Raw genomic sequence first — 26497 nt, forward strand, 5'->3', positions numbered from 1 at the left:
ACTCTGGTATCATCAACAAGAACAGTGAACATTTACTAAGCACTCACTAGGTACCAGATACCATGCTAAACACTTTTTAGGTATTACTATTGTGGTTAATTCTTACAACAAAACTATGAGTTGGGCGCTAATGTTATCTCCCTTTACAGATGAGGAAACTGAGGCACAGAGAGTTTACTTCATTAGTCCGAGGTTGCACAGGTAATATGTGGTGAGGCAGGACTAAAACCAAAGCCTTGTAGTAGAGTTGGAGCCCGCAGCCACGTCACTATACATTTGAACAGGTTTCCTGAATCAGCATTTCTCAGGTCTGTGGGGCTGGGCGTGCTAGCTCTAGCATATCCCTCAGTGATGCTGTGCGCACAAAGCCTGAGGTCCCTGGCCATAGTGAGAGGGGACCAGCATCCTCATGGCTTCCCAAGGCCATAGCAGGACCTGGCTTGCAGGCATTTGAGTTCTCTCTTCTAATCAGTGGTACCCTGCCTGGCCTGTGTCCAGGGTGGCAACTCCACAGCTCAGGCTGGAGGAAGAGGTGTGAACATGGCCTGCAGGACAGGGGACCTCTTCAGAATTTTGCCCACAAACATCGAAAGGTTTGGGTGAAAGACATACAGCCAAATGAGCTGGGAATGCAGAGGACAAGAATAAAGGAAAGGTCAGAGTCTGGGTAAAACATGTGCTAGAGACTGCAGAATAACAGCAGTGGAAAGACAACAGGCTTGGAGGCCCAGGTAACCCAAATTCGAATCCCAGGCTGTCTGCATTTTACTGGGGAGAAGTTTAACAGGTCGTTTAACTGTCTCGAGTCTCTGTTTTCTCATGGATAAGAGAACTTTTACAGAACACCTGGAACAATCTCAGTACTTTCTAAAATGTGGGACAAGAGGGGAAAGAAGTGTGAAGGAGAAGAATGTGGTTTAAGAAAATAGATAAAGGGAGGGATGCTGAATGAATTCTTGGCAATTGCTTGCTTCACCCATGTCTTAAAACACTAGGTCAAAAGGTTAGAATGTTTGATTTAAAGATAAGATTTACAGCCAGTACCTATTACCTATTAACACTCTTTTTGACCCACACTAGAGAAAGCCAACATTTAACTAGATGCTCATGATGACATAATGTTGTGTTGCAAGGACAAAAATTAGAAGACAACGTACCTGATTGCTTTTCACAGAAGCAGGGAAAGTATTTTCTCACACAAATTTCTGAATGTTGGAGACGGCCTGCTGGCATTTTCTCAGGTCACAGCTAATCTCCACCTTTGCAGAGCCACCGAACACCAATATGCTTACATATTACTTACTCTGCAGAATTGTACACCGTGTGATCTCCCAAACTCGGCTCGTGTGGGCAGATGTCGGTTCTGCTTGTTTGTTGAGTTCCATGTGAGATGCCAGTGTGGCTTGCACTGCTGGTGACATCCCATGACTTCCCGCTCAGCTCCGCATTGCTTTTACACATGCTCTTAAGAAGGCACATCTTAACATGCTTTGGAAATGGTATTTCAAGCAGTGAGTACGTAAAGCAGCTTTTTTTGTAAAGTTAATACTAATTAAAATTTACTACTACTAGCACTAACAGCTATAATTATTGGGTACTGACGATTTAATCCTGCTAGCGCCTTTAGGGGGCATACGAATTATTATCTTCACTTTACAGATGAGGAAACTGAGACATAAGGAGGTTAATAAGCATCTTGGCCAAAGCCACTTGGCTGGTAGGAGAAGCAGCTGGATCTGCACTTAGACACTGCTCTCCCTCTGGAAGACAATGCCAGGGCTCAGCACAGGTCTATGGAGCCTCGTCACCCTGGGGAGGGGTCAGCTCTCAACCCCTTCCTGTTCCAACTCTCTTGAGGGTAGGTGGCTCTGCCTGTTCTCCCACCTCCAACACCTGTGCTCTGGATTTTGAATCACTGGCCTTGAGGTTCCCCCCCCCAATATATATATTTGTCTAGTGACTCTGCATTTCTGCTCAGCCTACACATGGCTGCAGGATCACATGGGGAGTTCATCTAAAAGCTGCAAAACCCAAGATTGCTACTCATCAGGAGGACAAGGGCTTATGATTCTCTGGTTGATGTTGAAATTTAAATATCAGCTAAGGAGTTCAGTATGTTGGCCAGGGGGCTGGCAATGTATGATACCACGGTGGCATCAAGGTTCAGACCTTTCACACATGGAACTCTCTCCTACACCGCCCTTGATCTGGCCCCAAACATCACTTCTATGTATTGGGCGACTCCTCAACGTCACCTACAACTCCTCCTGTTTTAGGCCACTGCATGTGCCTGCCTGCAGCCCCAAGAACTTCCTGGAGCATGGGAATTGTTTGAGCATTCAGAATTCTAGAGTAGAATGGATGTGGGTGGTGAGGAAATGGTAGCAAAAGTCAGACAAGAGTGGGATGCGGCGGTCAGGAATGATGCTGGAGTGGGGAAGGCAAGTCTGCCAAAACTGACTGTAGGATTGAATCCAAGGCTGGTCCTCACCTCACACACTCTGATTGCTTCAAACGCTCTAAGTCTCATTCCACAGCCATTACCCAGACACACCCTGCGTTTTTAATTGTGACTGTGACTACAAGCCGACATCAAAGGTGGATCTGCAGGTCACCTCTTTTTTCTTTTTGGTGTAGCCCTGATAACCATCGGCATGCTTTGGTGAAATACTTTGTGTTCGACAAGACTAACCAGATGAGACACTCAGGAGCTGCTCCCCGTGGTGCACTTATCTTTGGTTTAGTTAGCCTTTAACCAGATCACCGTTAGGACTGGGCTCTGGTCTTAAAGACTCTGTTCACTTCCTGACAAATCTTGTTTGATGAAGGCCAAGTAAATCATGTCTCTTTACAAATTCCAAAGATTATTGTTAAGAATTCAGTAGCCATCAGGAAGGACTTTGCATAATCACACAGCAAAAAATGCCCTCTTTGCCTTTGAACAAACACCCTTTTTCTTTTTAAAAGACAATCCATCATTTAGAGTGTGATAAAAGAACAATTTGAATTCAAAGCATTGATTAACGTATGTAGGTAATCTGGATTAAGATACAATTAAACCTCTCAGGCAGAGATGAAGGTAACTCTAGGGATGTTTGTCTCTTTAATAATTTCACATTCTCACAGACCTGCTCTGTCTGCGAGAATCCTTCAGAATGTCAAGAAATGATAGGCCAGACCACTCTTGGTGATATGTATGTAGCTATGTTTTTTTTATTTTTTATTTTTTAATTTTTCTAGTGAATTTGTGGTCCCTAAAGATAATGGACAAAATTAACTTATGGAGGGATTGATGGTGCTTGACAGGGCAGGCCATTCCCTGAAGAGGGAGGGACCTACTCAATGCATCCTCCACAGAGAATATCCCTGGGTGACCTAACCTACAGCATCTGACTCGCTGGCTTTTGCACCTTCCTCGGGGATCTATCTGCCTCCCACCATGGCTATGGCTCTGGGACTCAGACCCCTCTTCCCACCAATCCTGACTGCATGGAAAGCACATTGGAAACATGCTCACGTAGAAATGGAAACAACTTGAGAGTTTGTGTACTGCCTTCCCAGGTGATTAATTTCAATAAGTGATACAAGCCATAACCTAAAGGAACTGAATCTTTGAGGAATTTTTGCTTCCATTGGGAATGCATTTGTGTGTGTGTGTGTGTGTGTGTGTGTGTATGAATTTCTTGGCCAGATTACCAGTTTCTTCTCAAAATCTCAAAAATACATTTAAAGTCCTGCTCAATTGGGCACCAAGCTGTTTGAACAGTTCCTTCTGGCATTAATGTCCCTATGCCTTGCAGCTAAATGCCTTCTCAAGTTAATCTCCTTCAGGCACAGCTTTGTTCTAGCCACACACTACTAACCCCTTGCCTGGCAACCCCTCGGGCATCCTCATCTTGACTCAAAGTCCTGTGATATCTCTTCCTTGTCTAAATTATTTCACTGGTATAAGTGGTCTTGAAAGATTGGTCCAAACCAACATAGCAGCTTTAAAACACCCACTCTCCTAACTTATGCCACATTCCTGCTGAACTACAGAGGGAGCAGGAAGACAAGAGCTGTCCAAAGACTGAGCCTGGGTATAGCAATGTGCAGAGGTTTGGAAGATGAGAGGCATTCAGCAAAGGCAAGAGGACATGTCCAGTGAAGTAGAAGGAGAGCCCAGAGAGGGGTATCGTGGAGGCCAAGAAAGCAGCATTTCCTGGACGGTGGTCAGAGGCTGCTGATGGGTGGAGTGAGATGAAGGCTGAGTGTTGCCTGTTGGCTTGAGCAGTATGAGTTCATTGGTGATCTCACTGGTGACGTCCCTGATGGTCTCAGTGGTGATCTAGTGGAGTGGCGGGGGAAGCCTAATGGGACTGGGTTCAAAAGAATGCAGGGTGAGAGCCTACAAAGATAGTCATGGGTAGCTGTTTGAGACATTACTACTGGGGGCAGCAGATGAACCAAGTGTGTAATCATGGGTGAAACCTAAGTATTTGGACCAAGGAGTGGAGACTGAATTCAGAAGCAGACACTGCATGGCACGATCCAGGATCCAATCAGATTGAGCCCTGGCATCACCCATGGCATCACCCCATTGCAAGATTCAATCAGACCATGCCTCATTACTCTCTGTCTACACAACCTGCCCCAACCCCCAGCTCTGGGAGACAGATCTGAGTTTGACTCCTGCCTCCTTGTGTGGCCACCTGACAATAAACCTGGTGCTTTGGTGATTGGCTTTTCATCGTGTGTGGGCAAACGAACATATTACTAGTTCATTTCAGTTCCAAAGGCTTGGTCTGTGCTTCCAAGATTGTGCCTTGTTACTGCATCCTCCTCAGGGGACAAATGTTGTGCCTTCACATGGCAGAAGGGAAGGAAAGAAAAATAGAGCCTCAGCTAGTTCCCTCTAGCCCTTTTATAAGGTACTAATCCATTCACGAGGGCAGAACTCTTGGGACTCAAATCACTTTCCCAAAGGCCCCACCTCTTAAAATTACCACAAGAGGGATTAAGTTTCAACATGAATTTTGGAGGGGACACATTCAAACCATAGCAGCAGGGTTTCAATTTTTGTTTTAAAAAGTAAATCTCTTTGTCTCTCCTCTTCTATCTCTATAGAATACAAATCTGAAAGGAAATACACCAAATTTAACAGTGCTTATTTCTTCATTTTTCCTTCTCTCTTTTCTTTCTTTCTTTCTTTCTTTCTTTTTTTTTTTTTTTTTGAGACAGAGTCTTGCTCTGTTGCCCAGGCTAGAGTGGTAGCTCACAGCAACCTCAAACTCCTGGGCTCAAGCTATCCTCCTGCCTCAGCCCCCTGAGTAGATGGGACTACAGGCATGTGCCACCATGCCCAGCTAATTTTTTCTGTTTTTAGTAGAGACAGGGTCTCACTCTTGCTCAAGCTGGTCTTGAACTCTGAGCTCAAGTGATCCTTCTGCCTTGCCCACCCAGAGTGCTAGGATTACAGGGGTGAGCCACCACGCCGGCCAACAGTGGTTGTTTGTTGATGGTAGAATTAGAGTGAGCCAGTCCAATAAACATCAATCTTAAGATTTGTTGGAAACATTATATATGAGGGTTGTTAAGAAAACATGTGAGAATGAATATGTTAGAAATTTACGCCTGAATAATTTCAACAACAGGAATTGCATGGTTAAATTTTGGCAAAAAGGAAAAAAATAAGGGAGGAGGGTAAACTTGATAACAATGTTTGAGGCCTGGTTTCAACCATACATAAAGTCCCATTATTCCTAGACAATTCAGTTATCACTACGACTACTACTGTGATTACAATTACTGCTCTTTTGATTTAGTCTTCTGTTACTTGCAGTGAAGTGTTTATTGGTTCATTAGTTGTATATTTTGGTTCATTGAATATAATAAATGTATTATAGTTATAGAAGATATTAACAATAGAGGGCACTGGTGTGAAATACATAGGAACTCTTTGTACTATCTTTGCAACTTTTCTGTAAATTTAAAACTACTCTGAAATAAAAGTTTATTTAAAAAAGTAAAAAAAAAAAAGTAAAGGGAGTTTCTAAAGAACCTAAGTCCTCAAACTAAAAGTTTCACCATGACAAGATGAATTCCTAGACACTGCAGAAGGGATTACTGGAGATGTTGATTATTTAAGACATTAATAAGACCAGGTTTCAATTATGCCTGGAAGGCACTGCATAAGCTGGCTTTGAAGTGGGCCTTTCCTTTGCTTCTTTTATTTTTTTAAACTTGTAGCTTGATCTGTCGTAGTTTCTAGAAAGTTAGTGTTTTGGTTTACAGACTTTTATCATTTTACTTTATTATAATGTCCCTAATTTGCTCTTTTCCCTTGCTGTGGACTCGATGGTGGCCTTTACTGCATTCTCTCTGCATCTTCTGTTAATATTTAATTATAGAATAATCTGAGAAGTGAAACTCCTAAATCAAGTTGACCAAATGCCAGGGTACTGTATTGTGAATAAATGTACACACACTGAATCACATGCACCAGCTCAGAGACGACCTAATCTGAAACACTGTGCACCCGGCTTCTTCCTAGGACAGCAGATTTGGAATCTAAAAGCCCCTTTATGATCTGACCAGGGAACTTCTCTTTGCAGTGGAACATCTTGAGCTTCAGGGTACTCTGGGTCCTCCCAGGGGTTGGCTGTTGGTGGACCTGATTGGAGTCAAGAGTTTGAAAGGGAGCAAAGATGGGGTAGGGAAGTCAAGACTCCAAAATGCAAGTTATTCCTCTGAGACAAACGGGAGACCAAATAAACACTGCTTAATTTCCCACTGTTGTGTCCTGAGTGGGTTGTCCAGGGGTGGGGTTTCAGGGGGAATCAGCTTAAGTTTTGGCGCCTTGATTCCACGCTTATCTCTGCTTATCTCTGCCTCAGTAACTATCTGAGCCTGCTTTGGCCTCACAGCTTCTGAGCCTCAGGCTCTCATCTGTACAATGGCCATGGTGGCCCCTTACAGATTGTCTTGAGGCCAGCTAAGATAACCTGTGAAGTGTCCAACCCACTGAAAACCTCCCTCTTAGGGTGATTTGGGGTATGGTGTGAGAATCTGGAGGGAAGAATACTAGATGGCAGAAGCCTAGGAGAGCGTCCACGGCCCGTCTCAGCAAGGTCAGGAGGGAAGACAAAGGACCCCAACAGTTTTTAGGTTAACCGCCCCTCCTCCTCTAATCACACGCACTCCAACGTGGGCCACACAGTAAGGGAACTTTCTCGGGCTTTAATCTTTGTCTTAACTGTTATGGAAAGAACATTGACATTTCTTCAGCTTTAAAATTCACTTTTAATAATCCCATCTCTTTTCCACCAGCTATAAAACCCTCGCAGCAGACAGCTCTGGCTGCTTTTTGTAGGATCAATCACGTCCCTGGCACAGAGGCTTTCTTCGGAGTCTTTCCAGAAGGATGACTCTTTTTTTTTTCCTTCAGACCACAGGTCTCCTGTCACCTCCTTAGGGGGCAGCCTGACCACTCAGCTAAATTAATGTAGCTTCCCTGTGTCTACTCCAGCAACCCAACCATCTCCTTCTTACCACTCATTTTACTTTGTCATAATTTGTTTACTTGTTTATCATGTGTTATCCTACAGGAGACTGTAAGCTCCAGGAGAAAGATGATCTGTTTGTGCCCAGCTGGGTCCCCCAGTTTCCTCCTGTAGGGCCTGTGGCATGGAGTAAATACCGATAAATATTTGTGGCAAGAACACGTGCGTGGGTGGATGGAGCTCTCCTTACTTCCAATCACCTGAGCTGGCCCACATCCCGGGGAAGGTGCACAACAGATCCTGGGAAGGATTTTCGCTGGTTTGAAGTTTCAGGGGCTGCCCAGGAATGGTTCTTAACCCTTTTACTGTCACAGATCTCTTTAGGTATTTGATAAAACCAATGGACTCTCTTTCCAAACGAAATAAATATGCACTCAAAACTCTGCTTGCAATTTAGGGGTTTGGAGACTCCTCACATCCTAGGTAAAAAACCCTAGACTTAAGAAAAATCAAGGGGAGGAGAAATTGGAGAACCAATCTTGCCACAAAGTCTCAGGAGAGAGCTCTTGAAAGGGGGCTTGCTTAAAATTACCTTTGCCTTGGACTGCAGAGTTTTTTTTATTTTATTTTATTTTTATTTTTTTAAGTGAGATGGGTGGCGGGAGGTAGGGGGTAAGAAATCACTTCTAGTTCCAGCTCTGCCAACAGCTCAAGGTCAAGTGTATGGGGAAATAGTTTTGCCAGGTCTGATAAACGTTTGTCGAATGAATGAAGGACACATTGGCGCGGCAGAATCAGGAAAGCAGAGCTGCGGCGCTCCTGGAGCAGGAGTTTCCTAGTGGGCAACCCGCCGGCTCCTGGCCCACCTGCGCCGGGCTGCAGACGGGCCGCGCGGCACACAGGTGCGCTCGCACCAGGTGCTCCGGGGCCGGGCCCGGGCCGCGGCGTCCGCGGGAGGGGCGGGGGGAGGGGAAGGGGGGAGGCGCGGAGAGCCAGCGAGGGCAGAGGGAGGGAGGGAGGGAGGGAGGGAATGGGGGGCGGGGGCGGGGCAGGCGGCGGGGAGGAGTCTGCGAGCCGGCAGCGCGAGGGCATTGTGGGAAGCAGCCATGGTCTGAGGCGGCCGCCTCACCTGTCAGCCGCGCCGGCTCCTGCGCTCGGCTCTCGCCCTTGCGTCCTCCGCGCTCGCCGCTCGCGGGGCTGGGGCGGCGGCGGCCGGGCCACCATGGTGAGTGCGGGGCGGCGCGGGGCGGCGCGATCGCGGAGGCACCTGCGGCGCCGGGGCCGGGTGCGGGTGCGGGTGCGGGCCGAGCCCCGCCAGGTCCCCCACCCGCGCGCGCCGGTGGCCCCGCCGTTCCGTTCCCCGCGGGCCCGCGGCGGACGCCTTCATTCATTCGACCCACTTTTGCTGAGCGCTTAGTCCGCGCCAGGCCCGGGCCGAGCGCCGGGGATGCCTCGGGGGCCCAGGTGGAGCCCCCTGCGCGCAGGGAGCGTGCACTCCGGCGGGAGGATGCGCAGGCAGGGAAACGTGCAACGTGCGAGTGAAAGGAAGATAACTTCCGAGAGTAGGCAGCGCTCTCACGTATCAGATACAGCCGGCGAGGAGGCAACTTTTGGTTCAGGGCAGGCATCTTCGAAGAGTGATATCTTAGCCGCCGGAGGTCCTAGAGGGGCGCTACAGGTGGATCAGCGACAGCAAAGGGGAGCGAAGAAGCCCTTGTCTGTAGCAGGAGAGGTGGGTGGGGGCCAGATGAGGCAGGTCCTTCTAGGCCAGAGTAAGGAGTTTGGTTTTTGTTTTCAAATGAGTGGGGAAACCTTGGGAACGTTTTAGCGAGAAAACTGACCTCATCAGTTCTGCACTTCTAAAAGATCCCGTTGGCTGTTGGTGGAGAATGGACTGGGTCGTGTATGTGGGAGGGTCAAGGTGGAAGCTGGGAGAGCAGTTGCAGCGCTTCACTGGCCTGCACTTGGGGGGAAGCAATAGCTCAGGCTCCTCTTGCTCTTGCCTGCAGTTTAGGGGCAGCATTTTAAGAGTACAGTGGCGTGAAGTGCACCAATCCCACTTCCCCAAGTGAACTTACTTCCGAAATCCGCAGAAGATAAGTGACCTGCACTCTGTGGGCTGCACAAGTGGCCCACAGCACGCAGGAGCAGGTGGGACACGGGGTTAAGAGTGATGATTGACAAGGAGAACTGTGGAGTGCTGAGCACCTGGACAGGAAGACCACCAATGCTGGTTCCTAGTAGAGGCTTGGCTGCATACACTAGAGGCGCCACTTGGGTTTGTTGAGAGTTCCTCGTAAATACGGCATGATGCAAAAAGGATGCTGTAAATAATGGAGCAGCTCTCTTGGCTTGCTCAAGTTTCCCAAGGAACAAGGTGACGGTGTGCCCAGCCGGGGATGATGGAGTAAGGCCATCCTTATTTCATCCTGCGTTTCTGAGTCGTCAAAGCCTGCTTTCATCCTGTGGGCTGGGCAAGGTCTGTAAGGAAAAGCGTTCTAGATGGCACCTGTTGTGGAGTTTTAGTTTTTCCTACTGGTATTATATGATGAATTGATCAGAAGTGTGGGAATTTCTCCAGCTTTTTACCAGACTTGCACAACGAGAATGTTAGTGTTATTGAGCCCTTGTGATAAGCCAAACAGGATGTCCAACTCTTTACATTCATAATTTCATTCAATCCTTGCAGCAACCAAATGAGGGTAGGTATTATGTATGCTCCTTGCTTTTTACCTGCTCTGGGCTATGCTAGCAGGGCGTCCTGGGACAATTCCTTGACCTATGTCTCACTTTGCTCATTTGTGAAATGGAGATAACTGCTCGTAACCATAAAGCAGAGATTCTTAAAGTGTAGCCTAGGGACCCCTAAGACATTTTCTGGAGGTTTGCAAGGTCAAAACTATTTTTATAAACAACACTAAGACACTAATTTGCCCTTTTCATTCTCATTCTCACAATACTACAATGAAGTTTTCTTGTGCCTGCATGAGCTGAGATACCACAAGAGATAAAATGCAGAAGCAGACAGGCCAGTCCAACTGTCTTCTAGGCCAGATTTTAAGCAGATTTGCAAAAATGTAAAACAATGCCACTCTTTTATATATGTTTATATATGCATACATGTATATATTTGCTGCAGAAAATGTTACTGGTCGTAAAAATATTATTTATGTTAATGTGTAACATGTTTATTATTTTTAAATGAATTAATAAATACCTAAATTTTTCCCCATTTTAATTTCTAATGCAGTTAATATCAATCAATATAACCCACATAAACAAAAAGGTCTTTGGGGTGGCGTTCTCAATTTTTAAAAGTGTAAAGGCATCCAAAATGTTTTATGATCACGGTCATGGAGTTGTGACAAAGTACCATGAGTGACCACATGTGGAAGTAATCTGAGCAGCTTTGCCTCTTGTAAGTGCTCTGTAACCATTACCTCTCGTCTGTTATCATGTCAAGTAGTAGGAAAGCGTAAGCAGCTCTCCTGAGTGCCCAGGGGCTCTGAGATCTTTGTTGAGGATCAGTTTGTGACTGTCTTTCCCCCTGCTCTGTTCCTGACTCTTGTTGATTCTTCTGCTAGCAAACTGGCAGGTACTTCCAGCACCTAAGCCCCCAGTACTGTACACACAGAAGATGGCTCTTGATTCTGTTGTACTGGTTTCTAGCACAGAGATTTCATATCTTGTTCCTGTTAGGGCTATGTTTGTATCTGGATCATACTATTTGAGTCACCTGTGTACTTCTCCAGCTTGCCTTTGTTTTAGATATCTCTCCCTTGGAAAATAACGCTAGAGTTATTGTGCTTCAGGAATACTGCAGGCTCTGAGCCCAGTGTGCTTAACAAATCTTACTGGGAAGAATTTACTGTTGAATGGTTGACAGTGTTGATGGATGAAGGAGGATTTTTTTGATTCTTTATTTAATTTCTCTTTAAGAGGATAGCTGTGAGGATTTATAGGGTGATGTCAGAAAGGCTTTTGGGACCCTTTTAATAAAAATGCAAGTGGCCTTTGATTCATGCAGTCCACATGCTTCTGAAAAGTTGAAGTAGCTTTTTAAACCACAATTGTGAACAAAATAAAATCACCTATTGAAAGAAACTCAACTGGCAACTGCTTTGGAAGTATGAATAATCACCTTTTTGTGTTGCAAATCCAGTTCTCATAGTGTATGTTATTTATGTACAGGGAGATAGACGTATGCTAAAAAATTGAGGATTTTTTCATGTGTATGATTTTAAATCTGACTTGAGAGAGAGGGAATTTACCACACTGAACTGTGAAGCCATTTGTCAGAATTCATGTTAGTTTGAAAAGGCGTGAGTGCACCCTTCTCCTAAATCAGGTTAAAAAGTTTCCCACATTCATTGTCCTCATGTTGTGTTATGTAGAAGTAGGAAAGGTGCAAAGGAGTTGAAGAAGGTGAGGGTGGAGAAACCGAACTATGAACCTGTAGATCGCACCACACCTCCTCTCCCTCATATATCAATTTTATAGTCTGAGGTTTAAATGAATTGCAGTAAGCATGTATTTATTCTTGGCAGTTTAAATTCCAGTTTGAGGGTAGAGTAGTCTATTACCATCATGACACTTTCCTCCTCTGAGGCTTGGTCTGGGCTCCTGGCCAGCTGTTAGTGTGGGGTAAAGGGGCTTGGGAATAGGGGAGAAAAGTGATCCTTTGTGGTGTTCAGTTGTCCCAAGAGTGCTCACCTACAACAGTCCTTTCCCACCAGTTTCCTAACACCACCATCAAGACTTGTATTTACCCCTCATCTGTATTCTCACTTCTGAGTTCCCATTACTCATTTTTTGGTGGTGAATACAGTCAACTGCTTACAGTTTTTGTATGGCATTTTACTAACAACAGCTGGAAGGAAATGACACACTGTGTATTCGCTGTATTGTGTTATCAATGTCTGGTTTTTTGTGTCCCATGAATTATTTCATTATGGGCTAAGACATAATAGATAAAACAATTCCCCCTTCCTCCCTGACTCGCACACAAATGAAGAAAACTCCTTTGATAATTCCCAGAGCTGAGCACTTCTTGATGTCTCCATGAATTGTTTCTTCACTTTTATTTTGTCGTTCCTATAGCCAGAGGTTATTCGAGTGACCTGAGACTTCACTGTGATCTATTTCTTCCCTGGGGCTTGTTCTTGCCTCTTCATAGAGTCTTCCTTTCTGGAATATCTTGTTCTTCCCTGACTCCTCTTCCTGACAAACTTCTCTGTTTTTCTGGAAGTATCCTAGCCATTGACCCAGGAAAACTCCCTTGAAGCCATCTGAAGCCCCCAGATCCTGTGATGTGGAAGAATATACACAGATATCAGAGGCAAATGCCCCTACAGTTCTCTCAGTGGTACAGGAAACTGTCCAGCCAGCACCCTGACTAGCTAGAGAATGCATTTCTTGCGTAGCTGCTAATACTGAGAAAATTAAGAATTTTAACAATGGAAAGAAAGTACTGCAAAATTGTTCAGGTTAGAAATGGAATGCCATCGACTGTCACTGGGAAGCTGGCCTTTGGCAAGTCTCTGCCCAAATCCCAGGTCTAAAAGCTTTCCGACAGGCATTGCTGGGCTCTGAAATTGCATGTTCTCAGTAGTTGCAGAAACTGCCTGGGGAAAATAACATGATTCCTCGTTAGTCTTTCAGTGCGGTGAGGCATAGACCTAAAGTACATTCAGTCAAGAATAACGGCATTAGGGATTCTATATTTTAATGTCCTCGCTGAAGCTTCTCTAACAGGATTGCGGGGCTGATAAGAAATGATCAGTGTGGGTTGAAGTTCAGTGGACACTTCCATGTTACCCCTTCCTTCCACACTGGGTACACTAAAGAGGAGGAATGAGGGCACAGCTTTGCAAACTGCAGTGCCTATACCCCTTGGGTACTCATCTTGTAGAGGGGGAATGTCAAGCGATTAACATGACTCATCCGTGGAGCATTGTTTAGAATAAGAATATTTTTATATTAAAACATAGATATGCTCCAAGATGCAAAATTCACACACGCTTTATTTTTTTATTATTATTTTTATTTTTTTTGAGACAGAGTCTCACTTTGTTGCCCAGGCTAGAGTGAGTGCCGTGGCGTCAGCCTAGCTCACAGCAACCTCAAACTCCTGGGCTTAAGTGATCCTACTGCCTCAGCCTCCCGAGTAGCTGGGACTACAGGGATGCACCACCATGCCTGGCTAATTTTTTCTCCATATGTTTTTAGTTGTCCAGATAATTTCTTTCTATTTTTTAGTAGAGACGGGGTCTCGCTCTTGCTCAGGCCGGTCTCGAACTCCTGACCTTGAGCGCCCGCCTTGGCCTCCCACAGTGCTAGGATTACAGGCATAGAGTGCTAGGATTACAGGCATGAGCCACCTCGCCCGGCCACACACACTTTAAAGACAAAACCCTAAGCTGTCTCCCGTTTGTGGCTAGCTGCTCAGGCTAACCCTCCAGATCTCATGAGGCTACCTGCCTTTCCTGCTATTAGAGTTATTTGGATAGAAAAATTTGAGGGACCGTGTTCTAAGGTAGGGGACAGGAAAAGTTCTCTGTAGAAGGCCAGATAGTAAATATTTTAGGTTTCACATGCTCTACGGTCTCTGTCACTATTACTCAATTTTTCTGTTGTAGAACAAAGGCTGCCATGGTCAAGACACAAATGGATGGAGCTATGTTTTAATAACTAAACTTTGTAAATATTTTAGATCAATCACACAGAAGAAGAATTTACTGTTAAGCAGTGGTTAGTCAGAATGTCATCTTACTTCAAGGGAAGCTGCAGACTTTTCTGAGCTAGGCTGTGTGGGGACCCAGCAGTGGCACTTGGAGTAGACAGCAGTGTTGGCCTTGGTGGCCACTTCAGGCCCTGCCACCCCAGCCCTGCCTGGGCTGAGGAGGTGGGGCTGTTCCTCCTGCTGGCTCAGCCAGCCCTTGACCACTTCCTGAGCGAGTTCTGACTGGGCAGAGAGTTCAGAAACTATATCCATTTCCCAGCATTTGGTTTCACATTGGTGCCCTTGTCCATGTCTCTGTGGTGAGCCCTGGATGCGGGACATCAGGACTTCCCCAGCCCCCTCCTGGGTTTACCTTATTCATCCAGGTGTGGTATAATTTGTCACCTCAGATCCTGTGCGTTATCTCTCCATTTGTGTAAAATAAGGAGACAGATGTATATATGCCTATATATATAAACTGAAAACTTTCAGAAGCGTATACAAGAAAGTGATTGTTTTGGGAAAGGGCTATGGGCATCTGATATGATAAAAAGATTCATTTTTTAAATTGTGTATTTTTCTAGACACTCAGTTTTTCCTATTTGCATGTAATACATTTTAAATTACATGAAAAATGACTTAAAAATATTGTTACTTATTTCTCCAGCAAAACACTGTTTTGTTTTTCCCCATGCTTTGTAACTTCTCAGGCTTGGGTGTGTCTGGAATTGAGATGGGAGCAGAAGAGGCCTCTTTAAAACATGCCCACATATACACACATGTACACACTCACAAACACTTTCTACCTACCTACCCACCTGCCAATCTACCTACCTAACTTGGGCTTTTGGCCAGACTTCTGGGACTCCTGACTGTACTTTGCCTTCTTTATGAAAACCAAGAATAGCTGAGGGGAAAAAATGTGATACATCTTTCTCACTTCAGTGACTTTTGGTACTGAGGCAAAATAATATTTTTTGCTGTATCCTGAACCATTGCAGCACAGAGATGTTTGTCAGATCATCTGGGGTTAGCCTCTCTCCTCATTTAGTAGATAGCTGAATGTCCCAGCAAGATTAAGAAGTCACGTTCCTGAAAAAGTCAGGAAAGGCCTGTCAAATCTGGCATCAGATTCAGATTATCACTGAATTGTTCTGCCTCAAGTTTCCGTGTCTTCTGCACAGCCCTCCCCCTCCCCCCATTCTTCCCCTCTCCCTCCCCCAAACCCCAAAAATTGTGCCGCAGATTTTCATTATGCAGGTGAAGCTATGAGAGACATTAATAAAATTAAATTAATATTTCTTTTAAGAGAAGTGTCAGAATTCCACCTGGTGACAGACCATGCTGTCAGAAGAGACATCTCTGTTGTTGTACACATTTTGCTGCGTGTTCCCTGTGGAAGTGACATACAGGCATCTTGCACAGCTTTTCATGAAGTCTTCATGTGTTCAATTCTAGAGGAAGGTGTCGGTGCCATGTGATGGAGAGGAGAATGTGGTGAGGCAGGTGACCCCAACCCCCCGTGTGGGAAACCCATGATCTTCAATACTTTGCTCATCCCTCTCCATGAGGTCGCTTGAGCATTGCATGAGCCCATCCAGTTCAGTTAGCACAAGGCCTGGCACCTGGAACACATTCCATACATGTTAGCTAGGGTTATTTCCAAGAGAAATAGGAAAAACCTAATGAAAATACTTCAAAAAAGTCCATGAGTTCTTTTTTTTCCTGAGAAATGTTTTTCCCAAGAACAGATGAAATAAACAAAATATTATAGACTGTAAATATTTGGGAGATGGAGAAAGGTAAGAGTTATAGTAATGTCACATTTTTTAAAAAAAATGTGATTCAAAACTCAGCATGTAGAACTTATTTTATTGTGTGAACAAGTACATACTTTCAGTTTCTTTACTAAGAAGTCACACCCTTAATTCTAAGTCCATGACATCTGATTTCCGCCTTTCAAAGTCCACTCAGTGTCACGATATTAATAACTCAATAATTCAGGTAATCTAGTCTACATCACCAGTCTTTGCAAAAAATAAGGGGCAAGGGAAAGGCCCGAATCTATAATAAGGCAGGTTCATCTCTTGGATAGATGCCTGAACTTCGTTCGTTAGTGGTGAACTTTGAAAGGCTATGATGGATATGCCATTGCCCACCTCTTAACAAATTTTGCTTGCAACTGAAGGCATCTTTGGCCATGTGTAAAGGGCCCAGGGGACAGATTTTTAATGAGTGCTGAGAAGGCTGCAGTAGGAAGAAACTGAAAGTTCTTAACATTTAAGTGGTCATTACCATGCAGGGTGTTGAGTTTAGCATGTTAAGCATAGCCTCTTGAACAAAGTTAAAAAAAATTCACAGAAAGATCAAGTGTCACTATGAAATAGGAATAGGGTCCCAACTTATTAATGTTTTATTCAACTTCAAAGTCGTCCTAAAAATTGCCTGGAGCATCTGCCCCCTATTTCTAGTGTCTTTTTTCTCCTTGGATGACTTGAAACAGAACAAAAGACTAGTCTGCCTCTCAGAGGACTCCAGAAGGAATCCAATCAGAGCATATTTACTATAGGAAAAAAATTAAACAACTAATAGGTGTCGTTGATATATTCAGAGTTGATTACTCTGTCCAGGGGAAATGATAAATGGAGAAATAATACATTTATCATGTCCCAGGGGATTTTCCACTTGTTGATCTTTGCATTTTTAACTGCAGTTTCTTTCTTAGTAAAGAAAACCCCACAACTATAAGATCAGTTTCTTAATTACAAGACACTGTGTTGTTGGGGAGAAATTTCTCACCTGCATAGCAAATCTAGACTACTATGGGAGTGGAAAATTAAGCTCTGACGTGTGTCATTCAAATTACATGGCTGCCGCAGGAATTCAGTGGAGGAGGAGAGGGGACAGACTCATGGGAGGGGCAGGCCTTGGGCTGGGCCCACGAGGGCCGGGTGACCCTGCCTTCAGCTTTTCAGAAAGGAGTGTGCATGTGAGTGCCTGGACACGTGCGTGCACAGAGGGGTCAGTGAGTGGAATACAAAGAAAGGGAGTAATTATTAAGGAAACTTAAATCCTGGAAGACAGCCAGGTGAAGGTCAACCACAAGGAACTGTTTCCATACCGACTCTCCCATCTCCGCCCTTTCTCCCCCTCTAACTCTGCCCTCCAGTTAACCCCCCTAACAAATTATTTGTCCAGTATTATCAGCCAGTGACATTTCTCACAAGTGGATTTTCCAGATAACTAAGAAGAATAAACTTTTTAAAAAAATTGGAGTTAAAAAAATAAATATTAATATCCTCCTATGCATTTGGGGAAGTGGGTTAAAAGTAGCTTGACGCGTGTCCAAAGTCAGGAGGAGCCTCACTTCACTCAGCTGCATGGTTTTCAGATGACCTTGCCATCTTGCCAGACAAGATTCAGTGCTACTGAAATTGCGGGTGTATTCAAGTGTCTGTGCATTTTGTCTTTGAGTGGATTACTTGTATATCTCTTTGAATGTTTTTGTGTATCTCTAAAAACCACCTACTTTTTCAACTCCCCTATATGTCTGCCCCCAAGCTCTCTTCCTCTACCACTTTAATGTGTTTTGAGAAGGGAAGCTTATTTCTTTATTTTTTTAAATTGGCAAGTAAAATTCGTATATATTTGTGATGTGTACAATATGATATTTTAGTATATATATACATTGTGAAATGGCTAATTCAAACTAATTAACATACATTACCTTACATATATTTTTTCGTGATGAGAAACACTTAAAATCTACTGTTCTAGCAATTTTCAGGTGTATTATTGTATTTACATTGTTAGCGACTATAGTCATCATGTTGTACAATAGATCTCTTGAACTAATTCCTGTTGTTTAGCTGAAATTTTATATTCTTGGACCAACATCTCCCCAATTTCTTCCCCTCCCCCCAGTCCCTGGACATGACCATTCTATTGTCTGTGTTCTATGACTTTGTCTTAGATTTCACATATAAATGCAATGATATGGTATTGTCTTTTTGTGCTGGGCTTATTTTACTTAATATAATGTCCTCCAGGTTCATCCATGTTTTTGCAAATGACAGATTTCCTTTTTTAAGGCTGAATAGTATTCCATTGTGTACATAGACCACATTTTCTTTATTCATCCATTGATGGACATTCAGGTTGATTCTATATCTTGGCTATTGTGAATAATCCTGCAATGAACATGCGAATGCAGACATTTCTTCAACATGCTGATTTAATATTCTTTGGATATATATTCAGTAGTGGCACAGCTGGATGATATGCTATTTCTATTTTTAATTTTAATACTATTTTCCATAATGGCTGTACTAATTTACATTCCCTTCATCATTGTACAAGGGTTCCCTTTTCTCCACAACCGTGCTAACACTTGATATCTTTTGTCTTTTCTAACCGATGTGAGGTGATATCTCATTGTGATTTTTAATTTGCATTTCCCCGATGATTTAGTGATGTTGAACATTTTTTTTCATATGTCTGTTGGCCACTTGTATATCTTGTGAGAAATGACTGTTTAGGTCCTTTGACCATTTTTCAATTGGAGTTATTTGTTTTCTTGCTATTGAGTTGTTTGACTTCCTTATATATTTTGGACACATATATATTTTGGATAAGGGGTTACCCTTATCAGATGTATGGATTGCAAATATTTTCTTCCATTCTTCAGTCTGTTGATTATTTCCTTTGCTGTGCAGAAGATTTTTAGTTTGATATAATAGGGGAGTTTATTTTAACAGCAACTTAAGACAAACATCACTAGAAAGGCAGACGAAGAGCATGTGCTTGGAAGGATCACTGGGCTGGAAGATGAGGAGTCAGTTTCTGTACTCACCTGTGCCGATGGCTGCAACCTTACCAGGTCATCTTGCTTCCTCGGGTCCTGTCCTCATCTGTCAAATGTGGAGAAATTGGGCCTGAGATATAATCTTAAAAATGCTTTCTGGCTTTCACAGTCTCTTATGAGCTGGAAGAAAATAATAATATGCTTCTCCAAAGCTAGTATACCTTATTTTCTGAATGTGTCAGAATCAGAAGCAAGGCTGGCCTGATGCTAAATTGCTGGGCCATATGTCCTTGTGTTGTTGTTGCCCAGGAGCTAGGATTGTCCAGGTTTAGCTCGCAAGTGTGGGGTTTTCATGTCTGCAGCTGGCAGGAAGGTCCTACGGCCATACCCACACAGAGCGCACGTAGCTGTGTATGGAGCCCTTGCATTGCTCACTCATTTCTTTGTGTCTGGGTGCCATAGTAAGTAAGTGTAGTTTTGGCTTCAATCAGAAAAGAAGCACAACACTATTATTTTGCTTTAGGCACAAATTTAATGAATACCTACCAGAATTGGACATTATTAAGAGATACAAAGTTAACAAAACTGATTATGCTTCTGCACCTATGGGAAAGGAAAACATCCATATATAGAGTAGCTTGGACGCCATCCTGAATGGCAGGTTTCTCTCAAGAACATGCAAAATGAAGGTGTGGGCGGGAGCGTCAGGGTAAATGGGGAAGTGTGCATTTTGAGAGGGATCTTCAAAGGATGTTATAGCCTTGGGTTGGTGAGGAGCATATTTTAGACATGGGGGAAGGAGGAGGAGTTGGGGCAGTAAGATGGCTTCTAGCAAGGTGTTTCAGGGCCTGCAAACGGATTGGCTTGTGTGCATGTGGGAATGAGTTTGGGAAACAAACCCAAAGAGCACCAGAAATCTAGTCCCTGAGAAAAAGTGGAGTCATTTGGTGGAGATTGTTGATTGACAAATGATTTTCTCCTTGTCATTTGTCTGGAGGGCAGTCCAGGAAGGTCTGGCCCTCCCCCGAGACCCTCGTTCAGAATCACTGTTTCACAGGTGTGGAATATGACAATGTAATAGGCACTGCTTGGGACAACACCTGAACTAAATCTCTGCCCTTCTGTGGTTTTCTCAGATGATAGGGATAGTGTGTATACATATAGATGTTACAGACTTAAAATTTTAAAGTGAAGTTTAGAGTTTTATGTTCATTTTCTTTTGTATTATACAAGTTAAACAATCATACCCATACCACAGAAAAACCCGACCTCATCTTTGCCTATGGTCATTTTGAAAGAAAACCAGGCAATAAATATTCATTGCACAGCTATATGTCAATCAATGCCTGTTAAATTCCAAACCATTAAGCTTATTTAAGAATAAAACATTTAAAAATATAATGGACTGAATGTGAAAACTTCAGCTCTGGTGCCTTGTATAAAACGTTGGGAAAAAGACCTTTATCTTACCTCAATTGCAAAATAAATGACTTTCAGTCTGAGGAAAAAACCTTTTTTAAAGTGACCTTCCTTGAGATAATGGGCTTGTCTGATTTATTAGTAAAATCTTTATCAATAGTGCCTTTAAATCATGATACAAAGTAATTTTTGGAACAAGAAGCTTAGCAAACATTATGCCAATAAAATTTGCATTGGTGCAATCTCTTTTCCATATTAATCAGTTTCAGGGTCAAAACACGGATGTTTTAAAGACTACACTAAATCTTCTAACAAGAGTTACATTAAGACTTTTTAACACAACCAGCTTTTAAATCCCATTTTTCTTGAGCTCATTTTTATTATATAACCAGTAGATATAATTGTATTCTATCAGTAAGAGTTCAAAGAGAAGAATATATAACTAACTTTATAATAATCACTGTGTATGTGGCAAATGTTTGCAACATGAATGCTTCTATAATATACTTCCAATTTAGAATTATATTCTGTACTAGAGTCTTGGCTATGAAAGCTAAAAATTTAGAACCTTGAGCAAAAGTGACCAAAAAAGACACAAAATTCTTTTTTGTTAACTGTGAAATTAGACAGTCACAAATGGAGTAGGCCTTTCTTTTCTTTACAAAGCATCTTTAAGCAGTATTTTTATAACACCCTTGACAGATTTACAATTAAATGTTAGTTTTATTGCTAACTGCTATAATTATTTATGGGTGCCAATGACTTTATTCTGTAGCTACACATTGCTAAAATTAGGTTAGATTTCTGAATTTTAAAAGAACTATTTAAAATGTTTGGCAAGGGAAAGAAGTGAGAAAATAGAGTGTGCTTTTCTCTACTGCGTAACGTAAAAATGGTTATTTCCAAGCAAAAGGGACTTGAAAATATCTGCTGCATCCTCCTTTGGAAAAACTTATGAATTTGGCTATTTGGCAGGTCTAATTAAAAAATAAAAAGCAACTTTTCAAAACTGAAGATGTTAAGTCTCTCTGCACATGACTGATTGCTATGAACCCAAAATGGGCCAGTGCTGGGTGTGTTTCTCGTACTCACTGTACTACTTTCATGTTGGGAGCTGGAAGCCACCAAGTAGAGAATAAATGCGTGTGTGTTCCACTGCCCACCCTCAATGACATCACATTATGAGGGGAGAAAAAGGCCTTGGAAAGAATCATGTAATGGGATTTGAGTGTGAGGTCTGGTTCACTATCAAGCAACTAGCCCCGTAGTTACTTTAATGGCAATTAAAATATTATTATTATTTTTTTTTTTTTTTTTTTTTTGAGACAGAGTCTCACTTTGTTGCCCGGGCTAGAGTGAGTGCCGTGGCATCAGCCTAGCTCACAGCAACCTCAGACTCCCGGGCTTAAGCAATCCTACTGCCTCAGCCTCCCGAGTAGCTGGGACTACAGGCATGAGCCACCATGCCCGGCTAATTTTTTTGTATATATATTTTTAGTTGGCCAGATAATTTCTTTCTATTTTTGGTAGAGACGGGGTCTCACTCTTGCTCAGGCTGGTCTCGAACTCCTGACCTCGAGCGATCCACCCGCCTCGGCCTCCCAGAGCTAGGATTACAGGCGTGAGCCACCGCGCCCGGCCGGCAATTAAAATATTATTAAACTCTTTCCTCATGATTGAAGCTTCAATCTATGACCGTTAAATAAGGTCATCTTCAAAGTAGCTGGTAGTTCTTAAAGATTTCCAGGATAAGAACAACTTTGAAAATATACTAAAATTTTTGGGCTTATAAATTTAAGATTTTGCACAGACTTTCAGGAAGTCTACAGAAACCTCTTTTCCTTTCGGATTATCCTTGAACCTTGGGCATTTCTTATAAAGCTATGGAATCCAAGCTGCATTTGATGTCTTTCCTACCACTTACATATATCTTAATGATTCTGAGAAAGTCTTTCAGGTGTCAAAAACTTAATTTTTTTTTTGGTCTTCAATCTGATACGTTGCCTAGGTTTGTGGATTAAACAACATAACATATGTAAAAGTGCCCAACAACATGCCTGCCATGCAGTGGGCCAATTTTATTGATAAATGTAATTGTCAGGTAGAATACCATCATTCTTTTTATTTGGTCAGCTTGTCTTCCTGGAGGAGACTCCAAGAGAAGTGAAGTTAGATGATAATCAGATTTCTTGGGAGAGCTTAGATTCATAGTAGCAAGAGTTAATGGGCCAAACAGCCTCTGATGTTCTCTAACTCATAGCAGTTGCATCTGTATCTACTCCAGGTAAACAAGTCAACAGCAGATCCTCATGGAGACCAGACAGGGCACCTTTTTGGCTGGAGATGTGTCGACAAATTCTTCCAAATTGTCTTCTTTTTCCAGGACTCTAAGCAGAACACTGCTGTGAACGAATCTTTCTTCAGGCAGATCCTGGAGCCACTTTCTAGTTGTCATTGCAGCCTTGTCTTACTAAGACTAATCCATGGTCATGGTGATTGGACCACCTCTCACACAGAGGGCTAATCTCACTGCCTGTGGGCTATTTTACTTTAATTGCCAAATGATAGGGATTATCTGTAGTCTTTTATGAATAGTATGTACATTGACCCTAGCATTATGTATCTATTTAACATAGACCCAAAAGGCTCCTATTGGCCCATTTACACTGCACATATGTGAAGACCGCATTTGATTGGTGGGAAGGACTGCTGTACGGACGCTGGGAAGACCCCAGGCTTTACAGTCAGACAGATCTGTGGTGGAATCTCTCTCTGCCACTTACTAGCCTTTGAGCTCAGTCGTTGACATAGGTATTATGGGGTACCTATCCCTGACCTCCTATAAATACTTGCTATCTATCCCTTGCTAGTGGTTATTAGGGTTGCTATGGCTTGTGGCTACTCACATTTCCTGCTTTTTTTAGCAATAGTGCATGTTCATGGACTGGAAACTTGGCTTTGCTCAGAAAGGACTATCTCATCTCTTGATTTGGTTTTGACAAGTGATCAGTTGAAGTGGTTTTTTTCCCAAATACATGAGAATCGAAGGAATAATTATCCACTGTCTGTTGCAAAGGTTTATCGTCAAATATATTCCATTCCATTCCTCATTTATCCCATTAACACAACTGGTGATAAAGTAGTACAGCAAATCCTAACTTAATGTCATTCAATAGGTTCTTGGAAACTGTGGCTTTAAGTGAAATAATGTACTATATAACAAAACTGACTTTACCACAGGCTAACTGATATAAGTAAGAGTTAAGTTCTTAGAGCATACAGTACATTGTTGCACTTAAAGTTGCAGTTTTCAAGAATCTATCAAAGAATGTTAAGTGAGGACTTGCTGTATTATGTTCTGTGGAATGCACAGTAATGTATGCATATGAATGGTTTATGTGCTTGGAGCATTTGCTGTGGAATTAAAACATTTTTAGATTTCTTAGGAAATTAGGACCCATTAACTTAATTTTTTCATACAGGGTTCACATGTTGGGTTGGTTTTACAAATCTGCGCATGCATTCATTTTAGGTTAGTTAGTACCATAGTACTCAGGAATTTGAAGTGGTTCATAAGCTTAGGAGGGAAAGTGATTTTTATCTTGAGAATTGGGTCAGACCCTAAAGAATCATTACTTGGGTCTGACTGTAATTAATTAACTCAATCTCGCTGCTTTCCTTGAATTACATCCAAAATCAACCCTGGCTGGTTTCTCCTGGAATTAGCTCTTCCAAAGTCTTCCAAAGAAAATGTGTCATGGACTAGAGGCCTCAACTAAAATTTACCAAGCAGGGAGAACGGATGACCATATCCTTAGCATGATAGCAAAAACTACTCAAAGATTTTCCAGTGTGGTTTTTATGACATTGGTATTTATTTTCAGAATCAGTGGTATTGTTTTACTAACTCTATCAACCCTATTGGTAAAATGAATTAAAGTCTAAGTCAAATACTAAATCACATTTATTTCAAATAAAGATTGGGTCTTTGTGCTTATTGTCGACCTGAAATCTGTACAGTTGTACAACACTTGTCATGTTTTTTTAGTTTAATATACAAGCCTCGTTTTTGATTAAAGTACAACTAGGAGTTTCTATATTTGACATGAGAATGTTTTGCAAATAGTGGATGTTCACATGATCAGTGAAAATTTTGTTTGAGAAGTTTGTTAGGGCCTTTGGAAAACTTGTCCCATGTACAGGCGCCTGATTATTTTGGCCTGGAGATCCAGGGAAGGTTTAAATGTTACCTTTCTAGTATTTGGTTTCAGAATTAGGTGATGTCTGAGGAGCAGAAAGGCCAAACTTTTGTCATCTTTGCCTCTTTAATAAACTTAATACCATGGACATGGTCTCCACTGAGGCTGCCAGCTGTGAACTAGATGGGGCAGAACCGAACTGAAAGGCAGAGAACAGCCACTTCCCGCTGTTAACAGAAAAACAAAGAGCAGAGTGTGAGATACCTAATGATGCCAGCCATGTCCACCGAGGTCTCCTCCCACTGTTTTGTCCTCCAGCGTGCCTGGCGAAGTCTTCCTCCCAGAGTCACAGGGGGTCAGGGCTTCTCAGGGTTGGAAAGCCCAGGCTGCTTCCACCTTCTGAAACCACTGGTATGTGAAAAAATGAGGAAATGTCTGAGCAAGGCTATAAGTATTATGGCACATTTTAAAGGCTTATGCTTAACAAGTTAGTGCATGTATCATGCATAAAATGCTGGACACTTTCATTTTGCCTTCTGCAAAATGTTTTAAGCGTTTATAAAACATAGCGACACCCTTGCTGTGCATGCCAGGAGCCTAGACTGTAACGGGACACAAGCTTATCGATGTATGAAGGATGTCTCAGTCTTTCAGCCCCATTGGGGTTTTTCTGTGACAGCCTGAATGATGCCATGATTCTAACTTTGAGACTCTTTGTGGATGTGAGGGCTGCCCCTCCCTTACTATGCCTTTCACTTAAAGGGGTTACCTCCGATTCTGAGGATTTTTTTTTTGTCTTTGCTTGTCCCATGCATTGGCATTCATAGGGTCCATCTTTTAGGAAATGACTTATGAAAGAATGCAGGGGCTCTGTCAGAGAGGATTTAGCCTGGCTTTATCCTCCAAACAGGGCTATAGTTGGTAAAAATATTCAGTTGTGGATCTGTTGCCAGCCTGCCTGGCTTCTAAGCCCAGTTCTCCCATGTATAGCTGTGTGACCTTGGGCAAGTTACTTAACCTCTCTGAACCTCAGTTACTTCATTTTAAAAAATGGAAAGTCATTGTTGTTCACCTCATGCATTTGTTGTGGGGATGAAGGGATGTAAAATATTTAGTACAAAGCTGGAAATGGGGTAAGTAATATTCTAAATCATCTATAATAGTAATAAATTATTATTTGTTGTACTATTCACTCTTTCCCGAAGATTTTGATCTATTTACTCTCTTGTTCTTTGGCTCATATAGACAATTAATGCCCATGAGTGTACTGCATGGAAATGCTGTACTCCATCCCTAGGCATGAATTCCAAAAGGCAGACTTTGAAAGTCATAGAAAAATTGCTCACTGAGGTTTTGTAGCATGCATTCTGGAGTCAAAGTGTTGCACGTGAAGCAATAATAGAAGAACAGTGAATTTTTTCCTTGTTTTTATTGGTAGTTTTGAATTCAGTTTACCCATTTTTGTGACTTTACTGCACATTCCTGACTTCACTCCTTCCCTCTTCCTCCACTACTTGAACAATAACATGTTGGCCTCAAAGACAGTGGCATTCAGGCCAGGCTCTGTGGGACCCCCTGAAGCCTCCCAAACTCTCTTTAACCAGAGCTGCTCAGATTTTACATTTTACTCTTCCCAATTAAGATGAGTCTAATTTTATTTAGATCTAGAGTTTCCATGTTTAAAAAAAAATCCTCCAAACTTGAAAAACACTTCTCTAAGAGCAAGGAGTAGGAAAGAGAACCAGAATATACTGTCCCAAGCTTACACAAAGGCTCACACGCCTGTGTGCATAAATGGAGGAAGATTTTGGCCATTGAATATGATATTTGTGTAAATTCTGTAATATTTGGTTTCTAAGAAATATATAAAAAT

The 26497-nt window shown here is 42.6% G+C and overlaps 1 protein-coding gene across 1 annotated transcript in view; it reads left to right on the top strand.

Moving 5' to 3' along the window:
- Positions 1-8556: 8556 nt before the first annotated feature.
- Positions 8557-26497, top strand: part of AP1S3 (adaptor related protein complex 1 subunit sigma 3) — a 54356-nt gene continuing 36415 nt past the window's right edge. Inside the window, exon 1 of the mRNA XM_045559189.1 lies at positions 8557-8706. Within this exon, the coding sequence (XP_045415145.1) occupies positions 8704-8706 (3 nt within the window). The 5' untranslated portion in view covers positions 8557-8703. The remainder of the gene's footprint in view (positions 8707-26497) is intronic.

This window comes from Lemur catta, chromosome 8 (assembly GCF_020740605.2).
Source record: "Lemur catta isolate mLemCat1 chromosome 8, mLemCat1.pri, whole genome shotgun sequence".
NCBI classification, from domain to species: Eukaryota; Metazoa; Chordata; class Mammalia; order Primates; family Lemuridae; genus Lemur; species Lemur catta.